At 32.4% G+C, this 26,167-nt stretch overlaps 2 protein-coding genes across 2 annotated transcripts; one reads left to right on the top strand and one right to left on the bottom strand.

The window, feature by feature from the left end:
* Positions 1-4,336: 4,336 nt before the first annotated feature.
* On the bottom strand, positions 4,337-5,211 carry LOC127121054 (uncharacterized). Its single transcript, XM_051051671.1, has one exon. The coding sequence runs from the start codon at positions 5,174-5,176 to the stop codon at positions 4,421-4,423; it is 756 nt and encodes a 251-aa protein (XP_050907628.1). The 5' UTR covers positions 5,177-5,211; the 3' UTR covers positions 4,337-4,420.
* Positions 5,212-16,569: 11,358 nt separating this feature from the next.
* LOC127117591 (mitochondrial import inner membrane translocase subunit TIM50) lies at positions 16,570-20,623 on the top strand. The gene is made up of 10 exons (XM_051047658.1): positions 16,570-16,997; positions 17,159-17,247; positions 17,596-17,632; positions 18,359-18,420; positions 18,534-18,647; positions 18,824-18,928; positions 19,023-19,121; positions 19,374-19,533; positions 19,645-19,747; positions 20,232-20,623. The coding sequence occupies exons 1-10, from the start codon at positions 16,793-16,795 to the stop codon at positions 20,263-20,265; spliced, it is 1,008 nt and encodes a 335-aa protein (XP_050903615.1). The 5' UTR covers positions 16,570-16,792; the 3' UTR covers positions 20,266-20,623.
* The last annotated feature ends 5,544 nt before the right edge of the window (positions 20,624-26,167 follow it).

The raw sequence follows: 26,167 nt of genomic DNA on the forward strand, positions 1-26,167 counted from the left end.
ACCGTACCGGTGAATGCCTGGGTCAGCTATCCTGTCGATGGAACACCAAACAAACTAAGAACACTGTGGCGGTACCTGTTATGCAAGACATGCTAATGAATATGTAAATGCAATGACATGTTTATCAATCCAAAGGTATTCTACCCCCTTGATTCCAGTCTCTCAATAGATAAACGATGTAAAAAAAAGACTAAGTCGTTGATGAGAACCAAGAAAATTCCGACTAGAATCAAGTAGAAGATATAAACCCCACAGAAATGGATAAACATGTGTGAATGATTATGAATGCAAAATGATGTGATGCAAAATGATGTGAATGCAGTGCAGTGGCATGGGAATCAGGATCGTTGTATCTGCTTGAACATCTGTCAGGTTGCACTGTCTGGAGAGAAATTAAGAGCACACCAAACAAAGGTCATGGGATGGATCATGTTATCCTTAATATCAACCATCCATTTTGGTGGATTATGGTTTACACCTTATCAACACCCAAGTTTCATTGATATTAAGGATACCTGATCGGATCAACCATGAATCAAGGGTTTGTTGCAAGTCACGAGCATGGAGTTTAGGTTAAGAACCACCCAAAAGGAGTGTACTAAGGTTTAAACCTGCCAAACATGTTCTACAAAAGGTTCCCATAGTCATAATCCCATCTTTCGGATATTATCGGAGGAACGACTACTCGTATTCCAAAAATATTCTCAAGAGAGACTCTTATGAGTGTAGTATCGCGTAACAATCGTATCAAATCTTACACTTGAACGACTTTCGCACTACGTCCTATGAATAGGCCAAGATGGGTTTGGTAAACTAAGGTCCTAGGCTTCTAAGGTCTATATTGGAAAAAGTAATGTCTAACCACAACTTACTTGTGTGACATTATTGATCTCAACATGACCTCCACCAAGTGAATGGGCTTGCAAGTCAACTTGCTAAGGAATAACTCCACACAAGTCGACAAGACTATGTCATTCTCCTATCCTAAATGCACTCGAGTTCGGGTATAGAACTCATCTCACAAAGATCACCAAGCAGCCATAGCCAGCCAACAGATACAGCAATGATATGTACACAATGCAATAAGGTAAAGCAGGTAAATAAATAACTGTACAAAAGCATGAACACCCAATAAACAAACAAACTACAAAAGCTAGGAGGGACTCGCTTAGGGAAACTGGGTCCCCAGCAGAGTCGCCAGCTGTCGCAACCTGAAAAATACAGTGTGCGAAAAAACAACCGGCGAAAGAAAATGACAGAAGAGTCGCTACCATGCGTTATTTATCCCAAAGGAGGGAAAGGAAACGCTCGAAGTAAACCTGAAAAGAGGAAAGGAAAAGACAAGGTCTCGAAACCAAATCTTGGGTTCGGGAGTCGGTCATGCGAAGGGAAGGTATTAGCACCCCTACGCATCTGTAGTACTCTACGGGATCCACTTTTGTAGTTCTTGTCTAAAGGGTGTGAGTTTATCTTGTGTTGTTTACTAAAAAAGGGGTTAAATGAAAATGACTCGCACGGATGTCGCATCCACTGCATACATATCTCATCTGAATATGAGAATCAGAGTCTTCGTAGCTCGGATGACCTATGGGTTGGGGGGATATGTGCTCGCTAAGACATCGCGTCTTATGCCTACGTATCTCATCTGGAATGAGAATCAGAGTAAGCCGTAGTTCGGCTAACTACGGGGTTAAGGATTATGTTTTGGGGAGGACGACGTTACTACGCAATCTACCGGATGCTCGACCTTTGGAGACTTACTCACCTGTAGTAGAAGGAGTAAATGTGTGTTTAGGAGAAGAAAAATCAATGAAGGGTTAGGGTTTGGGATGCTCATGCAAAAAGGCAGTCCTTGACGAAGGAACCGCGCTACCTGCGGGGATACGAACACATACAAAACAAACATGTATAAAGTAAATGTGCCAACAAGGCAATCAGAATAAATCTCCCAAATGGTATCCCACAAGCAAAGTGGAATATCCAGCGAGCTATCCCTACAAAAGTCATGTGAGCCTTCACAAAAACTTAACAAAAGGGTTAGTGAAACAAGATAAGGATTAGGAGAAAACATGCTATGACAAACGTAAGTCAGATTAAAGCAAAACATTATGGTTTTTCATGGATAACAGTATGGTTTCAGAAACCTCAAACCCTGTGGCATACACTTCAGAAATTAAACGATTAAGCATTCAAGGAATTATTTATACATTCATACATAATTATGAACCCGTGGGCAAAAACCTAATGAAATTCATCCATCATACCTCAAACATTCAGAGTATTCAACTTCAAAGCACAAAGGTAATGGGAATAAGGCCAAACTGATTGGAGAGCTTGATTGAAATTGAGTTGCACCCGTGAGGTTTACAAAACAATCTTTAGGGTTTATGTGAGGCAGAGGTGATTCTGTGCAGTTGAGTTCCCTTCAGGGTTTGGAGGTTGCTATGAACTCTGTTAGCTCTTCTCTCACTATCTTTTTCCTCCAGCCAGGGTAATAGGAATATAATGAAATTTTGTTTCACTGAAACTCTGAATTTATAACCTGATTTTTGTGGACCTGTGGGCTCAAATGAGAGAGGTCCAAGTCCAAGATTTTTTCTTTTATTTATTTATTTATTTATTTCGTTTTTTTTTCATTTTTTTTTTCAAAACACGTGGGCTTCGCCTAGCGAGCATGACAGCTCATGAACAAACCTTTGCTCCTTCAAGATTAACGTTTTGACTGACGAATAGACCCCTGTTGGAAGTAACTCAAGTTTTCCCTTGTGTTGACTGATCATCTAAATAGAGCCCACAAAGTGTCTTGGATGATGTTCAAGCTTCTTGGATCCGATTCCGATTGCCATGATGAAATGCAAATGCTAAATGACCTAAAAATGAATGCATGCATGAGGTGTAAAGCGTATGCTTCCAGGAAAAATGAAGGGTAAATTTTGGGGTATTACACATGTAATATCTTCTAAAGATTTTGATGATGACAACTCAAAAAGAAAAGAATAAATCATAAGCATCATCAGCTAAAGAATTAAGCACAAGTCAAAGTATTAAATTTCTAGTTGAAAAAGCTAATCAAACTTAAACCAGGAAGGAATTATAGGTTTTTCTATTTTATGATAACCTCTTAGAGTTAATTTTTAAAGGCTTTCCCGTTCTTTGAGCGGAAAAGGAGTAAGGTGGGTGATATTAGAGTGTGTAGATGGAATGATGGTCTAGAGTTTTCTTAGGAAAAGACTTCTCTTTGACTATGAGCAGCCTTTAGTGGACGACCTTATCCATATTATTCAGTTTTTTACTCTCTTGTTGGAAAGTGATTGTTGGTGTTGGTTGTCGAGTGATAATAGTAATTACATTGTTGCCTCTACTTACTACAGTTTTTCTGTGCCTCATGCTTCTTCTTCTTCTTCCTTAGGTAGTTCTTTAGCTTTTATTTGGGGTATTTGGTCTTCCTCAAAAGTGTTGGTCTTTTCTTGGCAGCTTCTTTAGGATAAGATCCAGACTAAGGAGAACCTTCGTATCGGGAGGGTAATTTTAGATCTACTTAATGTTCCTAAGGATTATGCATTGGATCTTTAGAGTCTGTTTTCACTTGTTTTATACCTACTTCTTTGTGGTATGTGGTTTTTTTTATGGCTAGGGAGAATAGTTGTCTTATCAGGTGATACTTTATCTTTGTAAGAGCTTTTTATCCCCTTAGGAGATTTATCTAGGATTAGAGGTTTTTTCATTCAACGGTTTTGACTTTATGTAAAACCAGGAACAAATTAGTGTCTTCAAGATTACTGATCGACGAGGAGGTCTTGAAATATAAGTGTATCTCGCTTTCGTAGAAATGGTTTTGGTAGATTGTTGGGGTGTGCTTGTTCTTACTCTAATTGAGTTGCGCACTTTATCGTTAGCCTACACTAATAGCGCTTTAAGTGTGTCTTCTACTTTCCTTGGGGTGTGGTTCCAAGCAGCGTCATAGCACTTCGAGTGTGTCTTCTAATTGCCTTGGGGCGTGGTTCCAAGCCATGTCTAGAGACTTCTGTTCGATTGAGGGTGGTTTGTTTTCCTGAGCTCCAACCTGATTCTTCTATGGGTAGCTTTGGTTTTTGTGATGGCTCTTTTTATTTAGATATGCGTGTTTGCTTTTTTTTTAGTCTTATGCTTTTTGATGAGTTTGTAGTGCATTACTTGTGTCTTATTATCTCCATTTGTGTATGTATTTTGTTCAATCTCTTTATTAATATATTTTATTTGTCATTAAAAGAATAATTAAAAAAAGATCATGTCATTTGAAAAACTACTAATTTTTGTGTCCAACATGGACTAATTTTTTTAAATTGAATTACAACGGATAATAAAACTCTTGCTTAAGAGAAAATAGTTTACAAAATTACTAGCCTCACAAGAAATAAGATGATGGTTGTTTTTAACTAAATCAGACCATTACTAAATGTCGTCTAGCATCCATTCTTAGATCTTCCTTTATTTTTCTAATGAAATCTTCAAACTTTTTATTTAACTCTTCTGTATTTAACATGTTACTTTCTTCTTCTTCTTCTCCTACATAATCTTTTTCTTCTTCCTCTTCTTCTATGCTGTTTTCTTCAATTAGAATGCATTCAATTTCTGACTCTTTATCTCCCTCTTCACAATCTTTATCAAATAGTTCAACTTCTTCTTCTACCTCCTTCATCTCTTGACCTTGATCTTCATCTATCAAAATTATCTTTTCAATGTTTACTTCTATTTTTTCTTCCTCTTCTTCAGCACTTTCTTCATCTGGTTCACTAATTCTCTTCTCGGTTTCTCTCTCCAACATTGGCTCATTAACCTCATCATCAACGATACAAGATTGCAAACCTTCCTCTTCTTCAACTATAATATATTGTGAGTTATTGGAAGGTTTATCATTATCTATTGAAGAAGTTGAGAAAGATTTGGTTAAACCAACAAAAACAAGGAGACCGTTACAAAGGAGGAACATGTTGTTCTTGTCTATGTTATGAGTGTAGAGTTCAAAAGGTATCGTAGAGAAATAGAATTTGAAATAATGGAGGAAAACAAACAACAAAGAAGGTGAAAAGATGAATGAAAATAGAGACACTAAAATGAATAATTGTGTAAATTTAATGAGTTTGGTATTGTGAATTTTCATCCAAATGTTTTGGTACTTGAGTTGACAGGTATCCATAGTGTTCTCTTCTCTCTATGAAATAAAGAAAAAGAAACTAGAGAGAAGTTGGTGAATTAAATGTATGAAGATCTCACTATATATAGTGTTGATTGATAATTGAAGAAGATGATGATGATAATAATAATAATAATAATAATAATAATAATAATAATAATAATAATAATAATAATAATAATAATAATAATAATAATAATAATAATAATAATAATAATAATAATAATAATAATAATAATATTATTATTATTATTATTATTATTATTATTATTATTATTATTATTATTATTATTGGTTTGTGAAAAGAACTGAGCATCCACAATCTTAGAGACCCATCAAAATCATAGGATCTCATAAAATAGATGTTAGGGATCAAATTATAGGAAGCTTTTATGGTGCATAACTAAAATGACATTGTCCTGATTTATTTTTGCTAGAGTTAAATTATACTAGTATCAGTTATATATAGAAAGTCTCTTATTGTGTAAATTATTATTAGGAAAATTGGCATGTTAGGCACTGCGACAAAGATCTATTAGGGAGGTATTTTGTCAGGAAGGATGATAGGTACTTGAAGGGTAAGTAGAAGTAATAGCCAGTTGTCATCTATTATCTCTTATAGACGTGAGATAATCTATTATTATAAAAGTTATTATTTCATCCTTTTTCTTTTTCCACTTATTATAACACGTATTATTTATTGAGGTTAATTTTGAATTCTCTTATTTCTACCATAAATAAATTTAATAATAGAATATAGATTTTTTTTAAAATAACCAATTTTTTTTAAAATAATTTCAAAATAATAATTTTTAAAAAAAAATTCTAAAATAACCATATTTAAAAAAGGATGCTTCAGATGAATCGACTCATCCCTAATAGACCAAGAGGAGGTGTCCAAGACATTGGCGTCTGCATTAGTAGCCTCATGAGGAGGCGTCTGCATTTTATATATATATATATATATATATATATATATATATATATATATATATATATATATATATATATATATATATATAATATATATATTATATATATATATATATATATATTATTATATATATTATATATATATATATATATATATATATATATAATAATAATAATGATGTATATAACAAATTCGTACAATTTTTTAAAAATATTTTTGACATAACAAAAACAAATATAGTTTTTTATACTATATTATCTATTATAGTTTTTTTTAAATGAGTCATTAAGAGTAGCATTGGGATCTAGAGATACACGAGACAATTATTATTAGTAATAAATTAGTTAAAAAAAAAATTCATATCTTTTAAATAAAAATAAGAATAATTATAATTTTTTTAATAAAAACCTATATTTTAGTGCACATCTTTAAAATCAAATTATGATGAAAATAATAATTTCATTCAATTATGTAAAATATGTCTACATGACATTAGACATAACAGATACACGAAATAACTATTATTAATAATAAATTAATTAAATTACCTTTTTTCATATCTTTTAACTAAAAGGATAAAATAGTATTTTTTATAGTAATTGATGATCTCAAATCTATAATTGATGAAATGATTTTACGCAATGAGTTACTTAAAATAAGACTAATGAAAATTCATTTATAAAAGTGAGACAATTAAGAAAAACATATTAAATTAATTTCAATTGCATATTACGCATTCAAAGGATATAAAATTTATATAATTTATTGAGTTTTCTATAAATTTATTTTTATTTTATTTTTATATTTTTCTTTTTGTCTTTTCCTTTTTTAGGTTAGGCCTAACTCCAATTTATTTTTACATTTTTTTAGTTTTTAAAATATAGTCTTATTTATTTATAAAAAAAAATATGAGAGTATATACAATACATGAACTATAAATAATAATAATTATAATACACTAATTATATTTTCTTTATACTTTAAATTTTTTAATGTTTAAAAATGATAAATATTTTACACTTAGTAGAAATATTTTAAATAAACAGTTAGTAGAAATTTACGTTTTTAAATGTATCAAAATAAAATAAAAAACAATTATAAAACACTAAGTGAAATATTTTACACTTTAATTTAATTCAAGTCATTTTAAAATGTTGTTAGAAAATTATAAGAGAACTTATGTTGTTAAATATAAGTATAAAGATAATAATGAACAAATATTTATCATTAATATATATAAAAAATACAAGATACATATTTGTAGTTAATTAATATATAAATATTTGAAAAAAAATGTGATTGATTAATATAAAAGCATCGGAGATGGACAAAATTTTGTCACTGACATGAATTAGTATTTTGTTAATTAATATTTAAGATAATCTCATGCGTCTATGTGTCTTTTTTCCTAGTTTGTCATAGAAATTTGAACCTTTTATCTCCTTTGTATTTAACAAATTAAGGTTTGATTGTCAAGTAGTTTCATATTATTTGAGGTTTCGGGCAAAACCTCCGCCCTGAGGCATAGAGTTAATTATTTAAGTTGTCACCTCCTCTTTTGTACATGATATTCCACGTAATTTCATAATTTTAAAAGTGTTTATGCTAAAAATTTGAATTAAATTTGCATACAAAATTTTTGGTTGACAATTCAAAAGTTTTAACATTCAAAAATTTATGATAGTGTATTTAGGATTTTCGATATGACCTAATATCATAATTTAAAAAAATTCTAGGGAGTTTGCAATTTTACCAGTATTTTTAAAATTACCAAGTTATACCATAATTTCAATCAAAGTGAAATTCTGATAGTTCGATTTTATAAGATTTCAAACGGTTAGGATTTTGCTGATAACTTTGAACGGTTGTGATTGCATCAATGGTTTTGTGTGGTTTAGAATGAATTCAAGGTTGTATAAATAAGGGTCACCTGTTATTGAGAAAAATAACTCAAAATGTCTCTTCTTCAATTTTTTATTAAGGCAGAAATGTACCTCATCAAAGTTGCACCTTCGGTAGAGTTTCAGCTTCCGGATGACACAACATCTCTCGCCGCCTTGACATCCAAGTTAAATGAATTGTTTCCTGATACCGATAACAGAAAGGTGAGAAAGATCGAAATCCGTGAAGATCAGATCGATACTAATGGAAGGGTGAAATACAACCTTATTAAGTTGAAGACCGATGAAGATTTGACGGTTATGTGGAGATCATTTCGTCGTAGGTTAACTAAGGGATCGATCGAGTTAGATGTGAAGATTTCAAGATTTGTCGACGACATAATTAAGATGCTGAAACATCCAGAATCATCTGGTAGTGTTTATGTTTTCTTATTTATTATTATTTTTTGAAGTTATATAATCGTCTGTCTAAGTTATGTAACCCTTTGTGGAATGTTAAATCATGTTCATCATGCATCAATGGAAAATCCAAAATGTTATCTAATAAAAATGGTGTGCAAATCTCTGAGTAATGTTACACATGATATACAAATAATACATAAAAATAACAATAATGTCTAAATAGGTCCCCCACGGGCTATATGTGATGCCCATAATAATCCAGTAAAAATCTTACAGTCTGGGTTTATCAAATCCGTGAGGTTATCCATAATAACTACAATCATCTGCAGGCGTTGTTGGTCATCGCATCAACTGGGTGTGGCGATGGCAACACATCATCGATAGGCACTCCAGCCTCGAAAGGTCTATCATCATTTGTATGCTCAATAGGTGGGATGATTCGAGGGTGTGGTATGGTGAGGTACCACTCCAGGTAACCATCCTTGCATTGAAAGTCATGTTGAACCCTCATTGTGGTATGTCTAATGACACAAGTAGAGCTAATAATGTTACTCTAAAACTTCATGCCAATGTCCACAATTGGAATATCTGGAACTTATCGTGGGAATCCCTAGACATAACCATATTGTCGCAGACACCTCTCAGGAAAGTGTCTAGCGACTAAGATCTCCCACCGTATATAACCAAAAATAAAGAAGACATGTCAAACTCACGGTGAACTATGTGATATGTGTATGGTGTCCAGATGACATCATCTACAATCATCGCATCAAGCCTCCTCTTGTACTCCAAAACACCACCTGGGTGTGCCTCCTGACCTTCCATATCCTGGCTCGTGGGGCACCTGCAGGGGTATGTTGCACCCTTCTTTCATAGATGGTGGAGAATACTCGTATATCCAACACTAATAAAAAACACATACACAATAAATAATAATTAAGTAATGTTATTCATAACAAAAAAATTTCAAGGATACATGGAATATACTCAAATAACCAGCAAGTTGTTTGGTCTCAAAGGTAGTCGAAACTCCAAGTGATGTATATAAGATGGTCAATGCAGCGCATCCCCAAGACTAACTGGTATTGTCAAGGCTACTGAACAATCACATGTATTAAGTGTCAATATAAACATGAGACTTATCAGCAAAGAGAGTACATGTTACTAGATGTAACATGTACACCCTAGCGGAAGCCTCATACATTCGTGCATCCACAGGCTCCTCTTGCCTATCCTGAAGCAAAAACATCTGAAGGTGAGCTCCCCTGTTAAAATCAAACTCCTCTAGCACGGCCTCCTCAGTAACTCCCAAATCTCGTACAACCACCATACATGCAAGCTTCTGGCTAATAACAAAAGCGGTGAAGAATTTACTGGCGATGAGGGGATGGAACAAGGAGGAAACATCATCCAGCGTGATAGTCATCTCCCTAAATGGAAGATGAAAATAAGATGTCTCATTGTGTCATCTCTCAACAAAAACAATAAGAAATGGAGCGTTGAGCATGGTGAATGAGTAGCCGACAAATGAGAGGAGACTAAAATCATGTACAATTCGTTTGACTTGTTCAGGCATCAGAGTCTTAGGAAGTTATTCATCTTCGTCCCGTGGGACGGCACCTTTAGTGGGAGACGGTCCTGTAAGAACCTAATTTAAATAAATTATCACTTAGCTTTCAACACATCATGGAGCAATAATAAATAAATTAAAATTAATATATATATATATATATATATATATATATATATATATATATATATATATATATATATATATATATATATATATATATATATATATATGTGTGTGTGTGTGTGTGGCCCTGCTTGTAATGGTGTCATCTTTTCTCCTGTATTTTACTGAAAAAGAAAAAAAAATATTAGTTAATTTTTGGAAATTTTAAAATTTTTCACATATCACTGGAAATTCTGATATTTCCGAAAAAAATCTAATTTTTTTACACTGCAGAAAATTCAGAAATTTCCGATAAAATGTTATAACAAAATATCGGGAATTCTGAAGAAAAAAATTAAAATAAATACATATGAAAATACAGAAATTTCTGAAACTCTCAAAATCGAAGGATTCTAAAAAAAAAAAAAATTGAAAAAAGAAACTTACTATTTTTACAATTTCTGTTAGAGACTTGTGAATTTCCGATATTGTTCTTGATTTTTGAAATCTGTGCAAATTTTAATTGAATTTTGAAATTGGTTAAAACATTTGCAAAAGTTTATATGTCACTTCATTGAATTTAGGAGAGTGTCAGGTACAACTAATATGGCAAGTTAAATACTCCATAGAAATGGTAGTTATATGAACTGGCTGAAAAGTTCAATAAAATATAAATTTTGAATTTCAAAATTAGAGTAAATTTTGGCTGAGTTTCTTAAAATTTTGTTTTAAAAAATTCGTTATTTATTATAGATAGTCTATATAAGTTACGGGTAGCTTATTTAAGTTACAAGTAGCTTATTTGACTTATATAACTAAAACTATAATAATATGTATATTATTTTATTCAGATATCATATGACATTAAATTCACACTTCACTAAATTTTAACTCTTATATTATATTTAATTTTTTATTTTAAATATTATATATTGATATGATTAAATTGATATTTAATTATCTAACGTTTCACTTTAAACTTTTTTGTATTTTATTAATATGTGTTATGTTAAATATTTTGTGCATTATTTTGAATGATTTTAAATTTATATCGTAAATAAAAACATGTTAGATTATGTTTTAAAAGTAATATAATATATAAAAATAAAATATATTATATATGATAAATATTATGAATTTTTCTATAAAAATAATAATAAATTGTTTATTTAAGGTTCTTGTTTAAGGTTGGATTTGGTTAATATATTTTGAACTCGTAGTAACCTTATAATCTTGTTTTAGAATTGGATAATCTTGTTTTAGAATTCGATAATCCGCTTTGACGAGGACCAAGAGAGTGAGGTGCATTCAATATTGAAAATAACCTTGTATATGATGCAACATTTAATCTAGTTGGCTAATAAAAAAAACTAGCTCGAATTAAATAACATGATATTATTTTTAGTCAAATTTGTTACAATGTGTTAACATCATTTGGTCTCAAAGGTACCGATCCATGTCCCTCTTACCAAACCCTATCAATGTGAGGTGGTAGAATACTGTACCATTTATTTTTGTTAGACTAAAAATTAGATTTTCTTAAAATAAATAAATCGATTATATAATTTTTGTGAGAGAAGAAAATGAAAGTTCAGTAAAAAAAATAAGAATCTTAATTGTGTTTCATAAATATTCATGTTAGAATTCGTTAATATCTAACCATTCATTTTTAGTCTCTAGAAAATGGTTTAAATGGTTTTCAAAAAGAATTTCATTAATATTTTTTATCTTTTTGTAATTTAACAAATATTTTTACAATTTAGCGATAAAATTAACGATGATTTTAGTGGTGGTTTTTTTATTTAACGTCGATTTTAGTATAAATAATATGGATGTAAATTTAAAAAAAAAATCATATTTTAAAAAATTTAAAAATTAAAAATGAAATATGAGATATTTAAAAAAACAAATCATAAATATATTTAACTAAAAAATTATTATTAAAAAGATGGCATGTCTACATCTATTGAGGAATGTATTTTGTCATGAGTAGGGGTGGACATAAACCGCAAACCCGACCCAACCCTTTAATAACCGGAAAAAAGAAGGTAATGGGCGGGTTCAAACGGTTTAACGGGTCCAACGGGTGATAATAGCGGGTTCAGTTGGTTTTAAATGGGCGGGCAGGGTATCAAATTCTGAACCGCGGGTACCCTAACCCGCCCAAATAGAGAAGCTAAGAGATGTCATTTTGTTATTTTTTTACACTCAGTAGTGATATACTTCACACTCACATCCTCACAAATGATAAAAATCCTAGTTCAACTGCCGCCTCCCCTTCTCCTCCTCCACTTTCACCTTCACCTCCTTCATCTTACGCCTTCCTTCTACCTTCATAGTGTTGATGCTATATCTTTTGTTGAAGCTATATCCTTCCTTCTTCTTCTTCTTTGCAAGGTTAAAATTTTAATTTTAAATTTTACAATTCTGATTTTGAGTTTAGAGTTCTAACAATTTTTTGTTTTGATTCTTTATTTCATGTTCTCTAATCTTCCATTTCCAGATCAAAGGTAAGGATTAACACTAACTTTTGAGTTTTTGTTATGTAGAATGTTTCTTATGGTTAAAAGTTTATAATAGTTAATCATTTGTTGAACCCAATCTATTAGAATAATAAAATGGTAAGATTGAAGCTATCTTCTTTTTCATATTACAATAGTCAGAGAAATATGTTGGTTGCTGTTGTTTTTTAATATTGTTTTTTATACAATGGTTTATTTTTCTATCTGATTTGTTATTGTATTGTGTTGGTATTGGAATGTTTTTATTTTGTAGAATAAAGTTTAGATTTTCTCCCAGGGATTGATTTTTCAGCTGCATTTTGTCCTTATTGGATAAGGTCTCTGGTGTATTTTGTTATTGGATTATTTTGTTGTTATTGGATAAGATCTCTGATATTGGTGCACTGAATTATCAGAAACCATAGGTCCAAAATTAGTTTTCTATTTGATCTGTTGGTGTACTATGTTGGTATTATTGCATTGATATTGGTCCAATTATTTTGTTGTTATTGATTATTTTGTTGCTATTGGATTAGTATTTTGTAGCTGCATTAAATTGAACCAAGACTCAGTGTATGTAAATATTGGTGCCCATTAATTTTCAATTGTTGAAATATGAAGAGTTGAACCTATTCTTGTTGTTTATGAGAGCAAGTGGTGCAGGAAGACTTGAATGTTTAAATAGTTGGCAAACAAGTTTTTGGGAGTTTTAAGGAGTTTGATTTATTATTTTATATTAAAAAAAATAGGTCATTGATGCTTGATTTAAACACATAAATGTTCAATATTATTTAGCTCAATCAATAAATTGCAACTTGAATTTTAAATGTGATATTGTTTTATATTTATCAATATTTAATAGGTTATACAGAACAATAAAATGAATTGTAGTTTTTAAAAACAACATTGTTAAAAGTTGTCTATTATTTATAAATGTTGAGTTAAAAAGTTAAATTTTGTTAAAAAATCTTAATTATATTGGGTCTTAAAATTCTACCAACCCGAATAAATCCGTAACCCGCTAAGACCCAACCCGCTAAAACCGATTTTTAATTTGGACGAAATTGGGCATTGATGTTCCATCCGCGGTTTGGGTTGGATGGTGCTTTTGGACCCGAACCCGCCCAACCCGACCCGTTGTCCACCCCTAGTCATGAGCACTGATAGGTACTTTGAAGGGTAACTAAGCTAGTAGCCAGTTGTCATGAGTATTATTTGTCATAGAAATTTGCAATTTTATCAAGTAGCATTCATTGAGGTTTGATTGTCAAGTAGCATTCATTGCCATTTGAGTTCAAAATTAACAACAGCCTCCATGCAGAGTGATCTTGGTTAATAATAAGAATAAAAATTAGGTGGTCTTTTTATGTTGAGTTCCCAAGACCCACTCAACTGATATGATTTTTAGTTTTTTTTATTAAAAAACTCAAATGAAATGTTTGCTTTACTGATTCAAAAATTACTTTTAGAAATAACTTATTTGAAAATATAAATATGAGTATTTGATTTTTGATTTAGATAATATTTGATAAAAATAACGGTTGATTGATAAACTATCTTATAATTTATGGATGACGATCGATAGCTAATGAGTGATAGCTTATAGATTATAGATGATAGTTGATGACTGATAATTAATAGATTAATTGAAGTGTTTGGAAAAATTAACTGTTAACCAATTATAAATATGAAATGACATAAAAGATATATTTATTTTATTTTAAACTAAAATAAATTATAAAGGATAAAAGATGGTCTTTGTTAAAATAATAAAGATAAAAAGAAAAGAAAAGATGATAAGCTATAAATTATAAGCTAAAATTCTATTTAAAATAATGTCTGAAAAATAAACTATAAGCTAATAAAATAAACAATACGCTCATGATGAAAATATATTATCAACAAAATCTAAATTGTCATATAAACTTATAAACTATAAACTAAAAAATTATGAGACAGAGTTTAATAGGAATGTGCATTCTCACTTTTTTTATGTGAGAAATTCTCACTTTTTTATGTGAGAATAAATTTATGAAAATAGTGAAAGTTATCTCATCTATGAAAAACTTTTTATCTAGTAATAATTTTTTAATCAATTTTGTAACAATTATTCAGAAAATAACTTTTATTATCTCGTTCTCTACTCAAGTGATTCCAAAAAATCTGATTTTTTAAAATTTATAATTATCCCAAAAAAATATATCTTTTTCATATTTGGTATAAATATTTTCTAAAATGAGGTTTTCTTGATATAAGAAATTAACTACATTTGTATTGAATATGAGTTATATTAGTGAGATAATTATGGATTGTTGAAATTATAATTCATATTGTTAGATAATTATGAGTAGAGATAATGGTGAATTTTTTTTTCAAAATAACCAAATTTTTCAAAAAAAAATCTAAAATTACCAATTTCTCAAAAGAAATACCAAAATAACTAAGTTTGGTAGAGGATGCGCCAGATGAATTGGCGCATCCTCATACCAATAAGAGGAGGCGCCAGTAGCATTAGCGCACACGCATTGGGCCTCATGAGGAGACGTCAATGCTTGTGGCGCCTGCATTGACCCTCATGAGAAGGCGTCAATGCCTCTGGCGCATGTGTGTATTTTTAATGGTGGATGTATATAGAGGAATTTTATGTGATCTGATTCTATTGTTAAAAAAGGCATTGTTGGGTAAGTTGGGAAGCAATATATAAGCCTAAAGAAGACAGAGGGATTGACATTAAATATGTGTCTTTATTCAACAAGGCTCTACTAACTAAATGGTTGTGAAGGTTTCTCAAGGACGTGGGTGCAATTTGGGTTGGAATTTTGGAAGAGAGATATGAGAACCTTGCTATGAGGCTAGTGTTCAAAGACATGTTTAAAATTAAATCTCAAGAATCATTATGTTGGAGGGATTTGATGTTGATTGGGGACTCAATGGATGATGTTAGCTTTTCTAACCCGCTAACCTTCAGGCTAGGTGATGGTGTTAATATCTCATTTTGGTCCTCCAAGTGGTTTGATTAGAGGTCTCTACATAAAGAATTCCCAGGTTTGTTCCTTCTATCTAATACCAAAGACGGCAGTGTGAGGGATATGGGGATTTATGAGGGACATCAATGGAAGTGGCATTTGGGATTTAATAACTTTGAGGAGGACCCATTATTATGGGAGGCATATGATGATCTATTAGTACTGGTGAATGAAATATGTCCTAAACTTAATGACTCTGACGTGGTGTTATGACCCTATGGGTTCCTGAATTTTTCTGTCAAATCCTGCTATGAAATGTTGTAGCAGCTTGCTAGGGAGGTGAGACTATATCATTTAGTCAAGGCAACACTTAAGGTGATTTAGGAAGCGAGGGTTCCCTCTAAAGTTAAGATTTTTGGGCGGAGGTTATTACATGACAAACTTCCAACTAGAAGTCAACTTGCTAAAAGATGGATTATCCATAATCCTCATGACAAGGTCAGTGTATTTTGTTTAGTGTATTTTGTTTTGTGCAGGATGAAGACATTCATCATGTTATGATTTCTTGTCCTACGATTATGTTAGTGTGGTAGAAAGTTCTCATATAGATTGGAGTGAATTTGATAAACGAGGTGTTGTATTGTAATCATTTAATATTATGGTTAGAAAGGTTGAAAGGAAGATGTTCTAAGAAGAGAAAATATGTCATATGACTTATCGTTTGTTGGTGTATATGGTGGTCTAAAATGCGATCATATTCAACAATGAAATAGGGGATCCATAAGAAATCGTGCAGAGAATCAAGACTTTTTTCGTGGTGGTGATTGGTGATTGGGTCCAAAGATAAAATAAAATGTAATTACTATGAATGGTGTAAATGTCCCCTAAATTTTCTTTAATTCTAGTGTGTTTGGTGTAAGCTATTGCTAGTATTGTATTTGGGTTGGATTATCCCTACTACTCCATGGAGAATATTATCTTGCTTATATAAATAAAAATAAAAAAATCTTTGGGGTGAAGAAATAAATCATCTACCCATGTATATAAACATAATTCTTTTACGGTTCTAGAATTATCGTTTGTTTAACTAACGGCGTCAAGACTCCACAGTCAAAACAGAATTAGTTAATGTAACAATAACAGAAAGCCAAACAGAGCACAGCGTTGATCGGCGTCACTGCAAAGCCAACCCAAAACCCTACTTGAACCCCATTCACTACATTTCATCGCCTTCTCAACCATGTCTCTCAGAATTCTCCGATCTCGATTCTCCTCCGTAGCTTCATCCTCATCGAAGCGATTCCTCTCCACCAATGCAGCTCCCGCTGCGCCTCAACCTCCTCCTCCTTCTTCCGCCACTTCCCCTAACCGCTGGAATTTCCTCAAATACGCCGTCATCGGGGCTTTCACCGGAACTACTCTCCTTACTGGCTATGCTTCTTACGGTTAGTCGTTTTTCTCCTTCTTTGTTTACGTGCTCACTGTAGTCACACTTTTTGTGTTCTTGCGAATTAAATTTATTGATCTGGAAATGATGATTTTTTAGATGTAGATGACTAATTGATTTTCTTTTTCTGTTTATGTTTTGTTTGAATGTAATGTACAGCTTATAGTGCGGACGAAATAGATGAGAAAACGAAGTTGTTTCGTCAATCGGCTAAGAACACTCCAGCTGATGGAGATACCGCTCTTGATGTGAGTTGTGCTAAGGGTTTCTCAGTCTTTCCTCACATTCGATCTTCTCTGCTAATTTTTTTATCTGAACTTATTTTTCTGGCATGAATTGTTGTTTAAACTCTGAATAATTAATTAGTTTTTGGTTGATGAGAATGCTCTTTGAATGTTGTTATCACGTTATTTGAAACGCTGCTTGAATTTTAAATGATTTGCAAAATTTGTCTGTGAATTTTACCTTTTTTTTTTTTTGCCTCATTTTGTTAATTTAGTCTTGGTATGGTATCTTTGGAACATCTGTCCTTTGGTATAATATGTTAATAGGCCTCAACATTAGTAGGTTGACATTTCTTGATTTCATGCTTGCAGAAATTTCAAGGACTGGTATACTCAACTGCAGTAACAGGTGAGTTCCGTGACTTTATTCTGTACATAACTTATCTTTTATATCAGGAATGTTCTGCTCCTTTAAATATATAATTTATACTTTGAATTTCTACATGTGAGTTTCTCTTCCTTCGGATTCCTGGAATGTTTTTGTTACATGAAACGAATGGATGAGTTAATCAATATATCTTTTTGTGATTTTGTGAAGTGCTTTTAGCTATACATAAGCAATATTTCTTTTAAATTGGTTCATCAACCAAACATAACATGTAGTAGGGGTCCCATGGAGAAATATCTGTTTGCATGCGTATTACGTACAAAAAATGTTTTTATGATATTAAACCTAACAGTAATTTTTAAATGTAACATTGGATCTGTACTTTGTTCAAACATATGAAGTTGATTTATCAAATAGCGGTGCCATGGCCGCTATGGCGGATATACATTGTGGTTTTTGGGATCGCCGCAATGGTAAATATCGGCTGATATTGCGGGGTTTTCGGCTATAACCACATAGCGGCCGGTATGGCGGGATTATGGCTCTTTGCCATGGACCGCCATCCGCCATAGACAACACTAACATCAACATCTATTATATGCCCCCCTTTGCCAATCAAGACTGGCATAAACTAATAGATATTGTGTGCAATTTTTTTGGGGGAGGGGGTATTAAACTCCAAATTAGTTATATACATTTGTTTGTCATTTTTACGGCCTGCTAATTCTCCTGCATGCTATATCTCAGTGCCTGCTAAAGCAATAGAGCTTTATTTGGACACAAGAAGGTTAATTGAAGAACAAGTTAGGGTATGTGCATACTTTTACTTCCTTGACTTTGGCCTTGTACGTTTTCCTTTTTGTCAGCTATTATTTTCCCACCTGTGTTAAACTTTTAATACTCTGGTCTTGCATTCTTCTAGAGTTATACAGAGCCATACACAGACAAGCTCCTTCCAGATTTGCTTCCTCAAGAGCAACATGTGTTCACACTTGTTCTAGATCTCAATGAAACATTGATTCACTACATTTGGACGGTAAGACTTTTACTGAAAATGCTCCATTTTTGTGGATTGAGAAATATGATTTTTTATCGGCAATTTTATTTCTATAATGTATGTCACACAAAAATTGTTGGAGTTGATGCTTACATGCTGCAGACATCTGACTTAAATATATTGACTTTTACTTTTTTTTCCCTTGGAATGTGAAGCGAGATACAGGCTGGCAGACTTTTAAAAGACCTGGAGTTGATGCTTTCTTAGAACATCTAGCTCAGTTCTATGAAATAGTAGTGTATACAGATGAACAAAATATGGTAATCTGGTTTTGTTTCTCTATTCTGAATGGATCCTTATCATTATTATGACTTATGAGTATTCATATGCTCATGCTTTTGTTGATTTGTGCAGTTTGTAGACCCTGTTATAGAGAGGTTGGATCCCAAGCACTGCATTAGGTACAGGCTATCAAGGCCTGCTACTAAGTATCAGGATGGGAAACACTATAGAGTATGTCTGAGTTTATATATATACTCTTGTGCTAAGTGTACGACCGAGTGTTGCTTATAAATTATATTAGAGAACATATGCCTTGGATTGTAACTTGTATTCATAATATAACTTACACCTAAAGAATGTTATAACAGACCTGTAAATATTATTTCCTTTGCTTTTTCCTGTCGTTTTATTATGATACTACATAAAATGTGGCATCTTGAATACCGTTAATGAAATGTTTCCCCTCTTGCCCTTCATTGGCAGGATCTTACAAAACTAAACAGGAACCCTGCAAAAGTTATGTACTTAAGTGGCCATGCTCTTGAAAGTTGCCTACAACCTGAAAACTGTGTCCCTATTAAGCCATGGCTGCAGACTGATAAAGATGATACAGCTCTTGTGGATTTCATACCATTCCTTGAGTGTAAGTGCATTCCTCTTAAGACGTGTTTAAATAAATTCATGTTTGGAAGTATTGTTGTTACATTTTATGGTTGGTAAATATTGCATTTCCTTCTCCATTATCCATATGCAGTTGTTGCCCGTAGTAGTCCGGCTGATATAAGACCGGTGCTACAGTCTTACCAAGGATCTGATATTCCAAGTGAATTCATTAGGCGTTCCAAAGAGCATATGAGGTAACATTCTAATTGTTTTTATTTTCTTAACTAATTTTTAAATTTTGGATAGTCAATTTTGTTTTCTTATCAAAACTTTTGAAAACAAGAAACAACACTAAAATCATGATAGTAACTACTATTAAAAATATTTTTAACTAAATTGAAGACAGAACAAACCATGCCCACCCGTCTGGTTGTCTGGTTAATTATTAGTTCACCCGTAGAAAAATAGTTTTTCATGAATTTGTGAATTATTTCTATATTTTTGCTATAGTCTGGGATTTGGATGCAAAAGTTATTGTGGAGGTGCATTTTTTTCCTGATCCCAAAATGGGAAACAAAATGAGATTATGAAATGGAGGACAGATGTGGGTTCGATATATATAACCTGCACCTCCACCCCATTGCCAATCATTTAATTGATGCTAAAAATGCTAAACAGGATTTATCCTGTCTTATTTCCACTAACATTTTTACTGTGGGTGTTTTCCAAATGATGCAGGAAATCGCAAGGACAGAAACGCTTCTGGAAATGATTCAATGACAATACTGAATTAGATGACCCAAAGAAAGAGTGATTGTCAGTTTCATGATAATTGATTTGTCAGTTCACCAAAGACTTTTGAAGCCACTGCAGATTGAGGTGTGATTAAACTGAAGATAAAATGTAGATTTTCTTTCGTGCCTTGAACCATATCATTTTTTGGCCTACATAATTCCGTTGCTGGAAAAAACTTGTCGATTTTATAGGTTTAAGCTGTTTTAGTCTGATAGAAATATTTGTTCTTTGTTCTTGATGCCGCCAATGTTTCTTGCAAGGCTGCATTCTTGAATTTCAGTTGGACATCTGCAAATCCATATTTTCTTTACAAACTTGGTTTGAAATGAAGCAAACAGTGGGCTGCTTTTGCAAAACTAACATAATTGATTTCTAAAATGGCTAAATAGAACACAGATTTAGAGTTATTAAAAACAAAATTATAGGATTTTATTACTACACTAGTCAAAGCATAACTTAAAGATGGGGGTGAGAAGCAAGATTTGTTCCTAGGACTTTCTATTTTATTTTTTAAGGGTATTTTCCTGAAGATTTTTAAAAATTTCAAAATGTTTAAACTCTATTACACTTCCCATGTTTGGTCTCTCTTTCCACCAATTCAGGTATTGTAATTTGGTATGTTTAAGATTATAGAAGGTGAATTACCAGATGTCATTCATGATGAAATATAGCTAGTGCAGTGCTATAACAGTTTGGCCACAGTTTTTCTATTTATGTATGCGACATGTACGTTTGGTCATGACTCATGTTATCAGATGGTTAAAGGTAAGGGATAAATCTCCCTAAAAAAGAAGATAAAGCTACACTAGAAACTCTAGCAATATGAAATCTAGATATTATTCTGCTTTCTTTATGGATATTATGATATCCCTTGATGATGTGCTAAGGCACACTCTCTACACAGCCCACAAATGAAAGGCTACATAGTTTCTGGCTATTGACTGGAGACGACTTATACGCCAGCCCTTGGGTGTTACATCACTCAAAGTTCCATCGAATTGTAATGAATATTATTGAGATTCATGTCTATTGCTCTGAACTGGAAAGTGATTGTTTTCTGCACCTGATCTTCTGTTATAAATAATTAATGATAATTTTAAAGGTTATCTAGTTCTGTCAAAGTGTTCATATGACAACTGTCACAGAAATAAATCCCGAGAGTTGTTAAATTTGGTTCAATAACAAAACAATCCAAAGTTACTGAAACACTGTTGAAACTAAGAGTAATCATTAGAAGTTTTGAATTGAAAGCAAAAGTTGGCTATGTAGCCTAACAGAAAACTTAAGTGATTAGAGAGAAATTTTAATTCCTATATTTGAGTTAACAAACTTATAAGCATAAAAACAGCAAATATTAAACTATAAATAAACTTAACATTTTCTCTATAAAATTATATGCAATAAGCATTAGTTTACCACTGAAGTACGAACAATTCATAGCATATTTTGGAGTTTTACAAACTGTATTAATTTGAGAGGCTTTGTCATCATGTCTACAACTTGTTCTTTGAGAATTACCATAGGTCAACTCCACAACTTTATTTGTTGTCAAATCTCTGAGAAAATGAAATCTTATGTCAATATGCTTGCTTTTGCTATGAAATATTAGATTCTTGGACAATTTTATAGTAGTTTTTTGTCACATTGAACTAGAGTACTCTTCTCTTTCTGACCAAGTTTCTCTAACACACGGCTCATCCAAACACACTGACACACACAAGATGCAATTGTTATGGATTCAGCGTTTGTAGTATACAATGTCACTACATGCTATTTTTTTGAAGCCCAGGAAACAACTCCCAAACCAAGTAAGAAAACAAAGCCTAAAATACTTCTCCGGTCATCTAGAGCCTAAGTACTTCTCCGGCCATCTAGATCATCAACAAAATCGTTGTCAGCATAAGCCATTGGATATGTGCAACCTTTATTTTTATAGAAAATCCCAACCTCAATGTCACCCTTCAAAATATCTTAGCATTTTTTTTGTTGTAAGTCAATAAAATTCAGTTAGACAAGATCTAAACCTATTGATAAGACTAACTCCATACATCAAATCTAATTGTGTAGCAGTCAAGTACATCAGACTGCCAACAACCTGATTGAATAAAGTTTCATCAACTTTGTTCTAGTTTTATCCTTTAACAAGTTTGTGCATGGTACTATAGGATTCTTTATTGGATTTCTTTCTTCCATTCCAAACCTTGATAAAATATCATGATGAACATGCTTTCTTTGAAAAATAAAAACCCCACATGAGCTCTGGAGCACCCCAATTCCAAAATAATATTTTATTCTCCCCAATTTAGACTTGTCAAATTCTAATTTTATTGAATTCTTAAATCCATCACACATACTTCTATCATTATTAGTATATATTAAATATCAACATAAAGATTTACTATTAAAATTTTATCTTCATATTTAAACTTTGTGAATAATATGTGTTCACAAAAATACCTTTCGAAGATTTCTCAAACAAATTAAGTCTTTATCTTACTATACCACATTCTCGGTATTTACTTCAATCTATACAACGCCTTTCTTAAATCTCAGACTTTTCTTTCTTCACCTTTCTTCTCATATCTCAGTGCTTGGTGCACAAATATTTTTTCATTGAGTTCACTGTGAAGGAGTGCACTATTTACATCAAGCTGAAAAATATTCCAACTGTTTTGAGCTGCCAATATAAGTATCAATCCAATGATGTCAAGTCTAGCAACCGAAAAATATTCCAACTGTTTGAACTGCAAATATAAGTATCAATCGAATGATGTCAAGTCTAGCAACCTGATTAAACACTTTAGTATAATCCACTGTGTGTTGTTGTGCATATCCTTTTGCCATTAGTCTCGTTTTATATTTATCTATTTCTCTTTTCTCGTTAAGTTTCATCTTGAAAATCAACTTAACTCGAATGTGATTTACTCCTTTAGACAAAAACAATTAGTTCACAAGTCTTATTCTTTTATATCGACTCAATCTCTCCCATCATCATGTCCCCCAACTTCTTGCTCTTGACAACTTCTTCAAATGTAAGTGGGTCATCTCCGGTGAGTGTTATCATTGCATTTAGACCATCTTCATAAACCTTCACTTGTTTCATAGTCATCAATCCAAAATGGTATTTTTGTCATCATTGGTATTTTCATATTCACTTGCATCAACAATATTTTCTCCATATTCATTGTCCACTACTCCTCCTTCAATGTCATTCTAAAAATCATCTTTGCACTCTAAAACATCCAATATGCATTCTTCTTCGCTTCTGCCATAATTCCAACATTCTTCTTCACTTCAGCCCCAATTCCAGTATTTATCTTCTTCAAAAAATCATATTCTTACTAATGATTATTTTCTAGAAAACTGGATCATATAATTTGTAGGCTTTTGACTTATATAATTGTTGGTTCAAACACCCTTCCATGCCTCTTTTGAAGTTGTATTTTGCACAATCGTAGTAGGACATCTATTAAGGGCGTGCACACTCTATTTTACAGCTTCTGACCAAAATATTTTGGGAACCTACTTCACGGCCAACCTAGAGTGCATCATGTTAATTGTTGTCCTATTTTTCCTCTTAACAACTTCGTTTTGTTGATGAGTATATATTGTTTTCAATTGTCTGGATATGTCTTGAACTTTGAAAAATTCTTCAAATTCATTTGAGATAAATTTACCACCTCTATTTATTCTTAAAGAAGTTATATATTCACCAGACTCCTTTTTAACATGAGCTTTAAAATGTCTAAACATAGCAAAAGCTTCAGATTTTTCATTCAAGAAGTAAATCCAAGTTTTACAAGTAAAATCATGCATAAACTTAGAATGTATCTCTTGTTTTTATTTGAATTTGATTTAATAGGTCCGCATATGTCTGCATGCACAAGTTGTAGCTTGTTTGATGCATTCATATACTCTTCTTAAGCATAGACTCTAAAAGTTGCTTGTCTATAAACACTTTGTGCATAGTTTATATGGAATCTTGAGTGAAGAAAATTCATTTACCTTTTTTTTTTAATAAAAAAAGTGTCCCCTATCCCTTATAGTCTAAGTGACCTTACCAACAATGTCAAAGATGAGATTCATTTTCTGACTCAATTCTAAAACGTGCAGATTTCTTTGGTATCATCGCATCCAACAAGAAAAACATTCTATTTTCCCTCATGTTTGTCTGCATAAGTATCCCTTTTGTAGAATGATATATCCTACACATCCCATGTTGAATCAAGATAACTAAGCCTTTTTCTTGAAGTTGTCATATGCTTAACAAATTACTTTTCGACTTAGAAATATAATAAACGTTAGAAATCAGAAATTACTTGAGCAACTCTATTCCCTTGAATACAAACGCTTCCTTTCCCACAATAGTCATTATAGTGTCATTGTCGAATTTTACGGTTTTCCTGAAGCTTTCATCCAAGTCTAAAAACCACTCTTTAATTATAGTCATATGATTGCTGCAACCGAAATCAAGAAACCATACTTCTTCCTTCTTGGCTTGTTTAAGTTCAACATAAGACATTAATAAAAGCTCTTATTCTTCCTCTTCCAATTCATCATAGTTGGATTTTTTCTCCTGATCTAGACACTCATATTGATAGTGTCATAGCTTGTGACATCTAAAACACTCAATGACATTTTTGTTGACGGGTTGTCTTCCTTTTCCTCTACTTTAGCCACCTCTAAATACACATCTACCTCTTCCTCTTCCTGATCTGTCTTCAGGGGATATCTTTAAAGTCTGTTCTTCTTCTTCTGCATGGTTTCTAAGCCTTTGCTCATAAACAAGAAGACTACTCTGCAACTCATCAATTTTCATTCTGTATAGGTTGTTCAATCTTTCAATTGAAAATACCAAATAATCAAAGTTTGAGACAATTTATCTCAAAATCTTCTCAATAATGGTTGTTTCACCCATATTTTAATCACGAGCTTTTATTTTGTTAGCAATGGTTAGAGTATGAGAGAAATAAGCATTCATTGTTTCCGGCCACTCAAAAGGCCGAATAATGAAGATCCAAAAGCGGACGATACACTCAATCATACATCGAACAGGAAGATGGATGATCTCAAATGTTAGATCATCTTACAGCGTCCAAATTAATAAGACGGTCCTTCGCATAATATACCTCCAATTATGTGAGTGATTATAATCGCTCTATTATATAAAGAGGAAAACACATCATTTTATATGGAATATGAACTCAAATTTCATTCGCTTCATCTCACTCTCATACTGACTTGGGAGTTGTAGTGCTAGCGTTGTAGGTTAGCCCTTTTTCCTCCATACCAGAAGCTTAAGTCCACAGTTGCGATCCAAATTTATCGTTCACCGATCAATTCTAGTTACCATATAGAACATTGACGTCATATGTGTGAATCGAGATCTTATTCCCACATTTTCACATGTAAACATTAATCCATCAATTAATTGAATTGAAGCTTCCTTGACCTAGAAATTGAGATCTCTTAAGTTTGTTTTATAGGTCTCTATCATTGATCCTCTCCGATTGAAGATTAATATCGTTTCTCATATCTCATTATAGATCCATCAATGATGGTGGGTTCTAAAGCTACTCGCTCTGTTGTACACCGCGAAGCAGCCGCAACCGTCGTCGCTCAAGTTGCCAAGGATCCACCGCCTCTCCCTCAAAGCGATGGAGATCAAGTCCTCGTAGATTATCCATCCACACCATCACCTCAGGATCTTGTTCAAAGCAAGACATCTCAAAGAGTCTTTCAACCTCTCTCAGTCTTAGAATCCGCTGTGTAATTTCAAACAGACAAACCATCTCTCAGACCTCTAAACCGCCGACGGTGCCTAGACTGGAAACGCTCCCTAGTTTCTAGTTGTTGCAAGCTAACATCGACATACAAGA

This window comes from Lathyrus oleraceus, chromosome 2 (genome assembly GCF_024323335.1).
Source record: "Lathyrus oleraceus cultivar Zhongwan6 chromosome 2, CAAS_Psat_ZW6_1.0, whole genome shotgun sequence".
Taxonomy (NCBI): domain Eukaryota; kingdom Viridiplantae; phylum Streptophyta; class Magnoliopsida; order Fabales; family Fabaceae; genus Lathyrus; species Lathyrus oleraceus.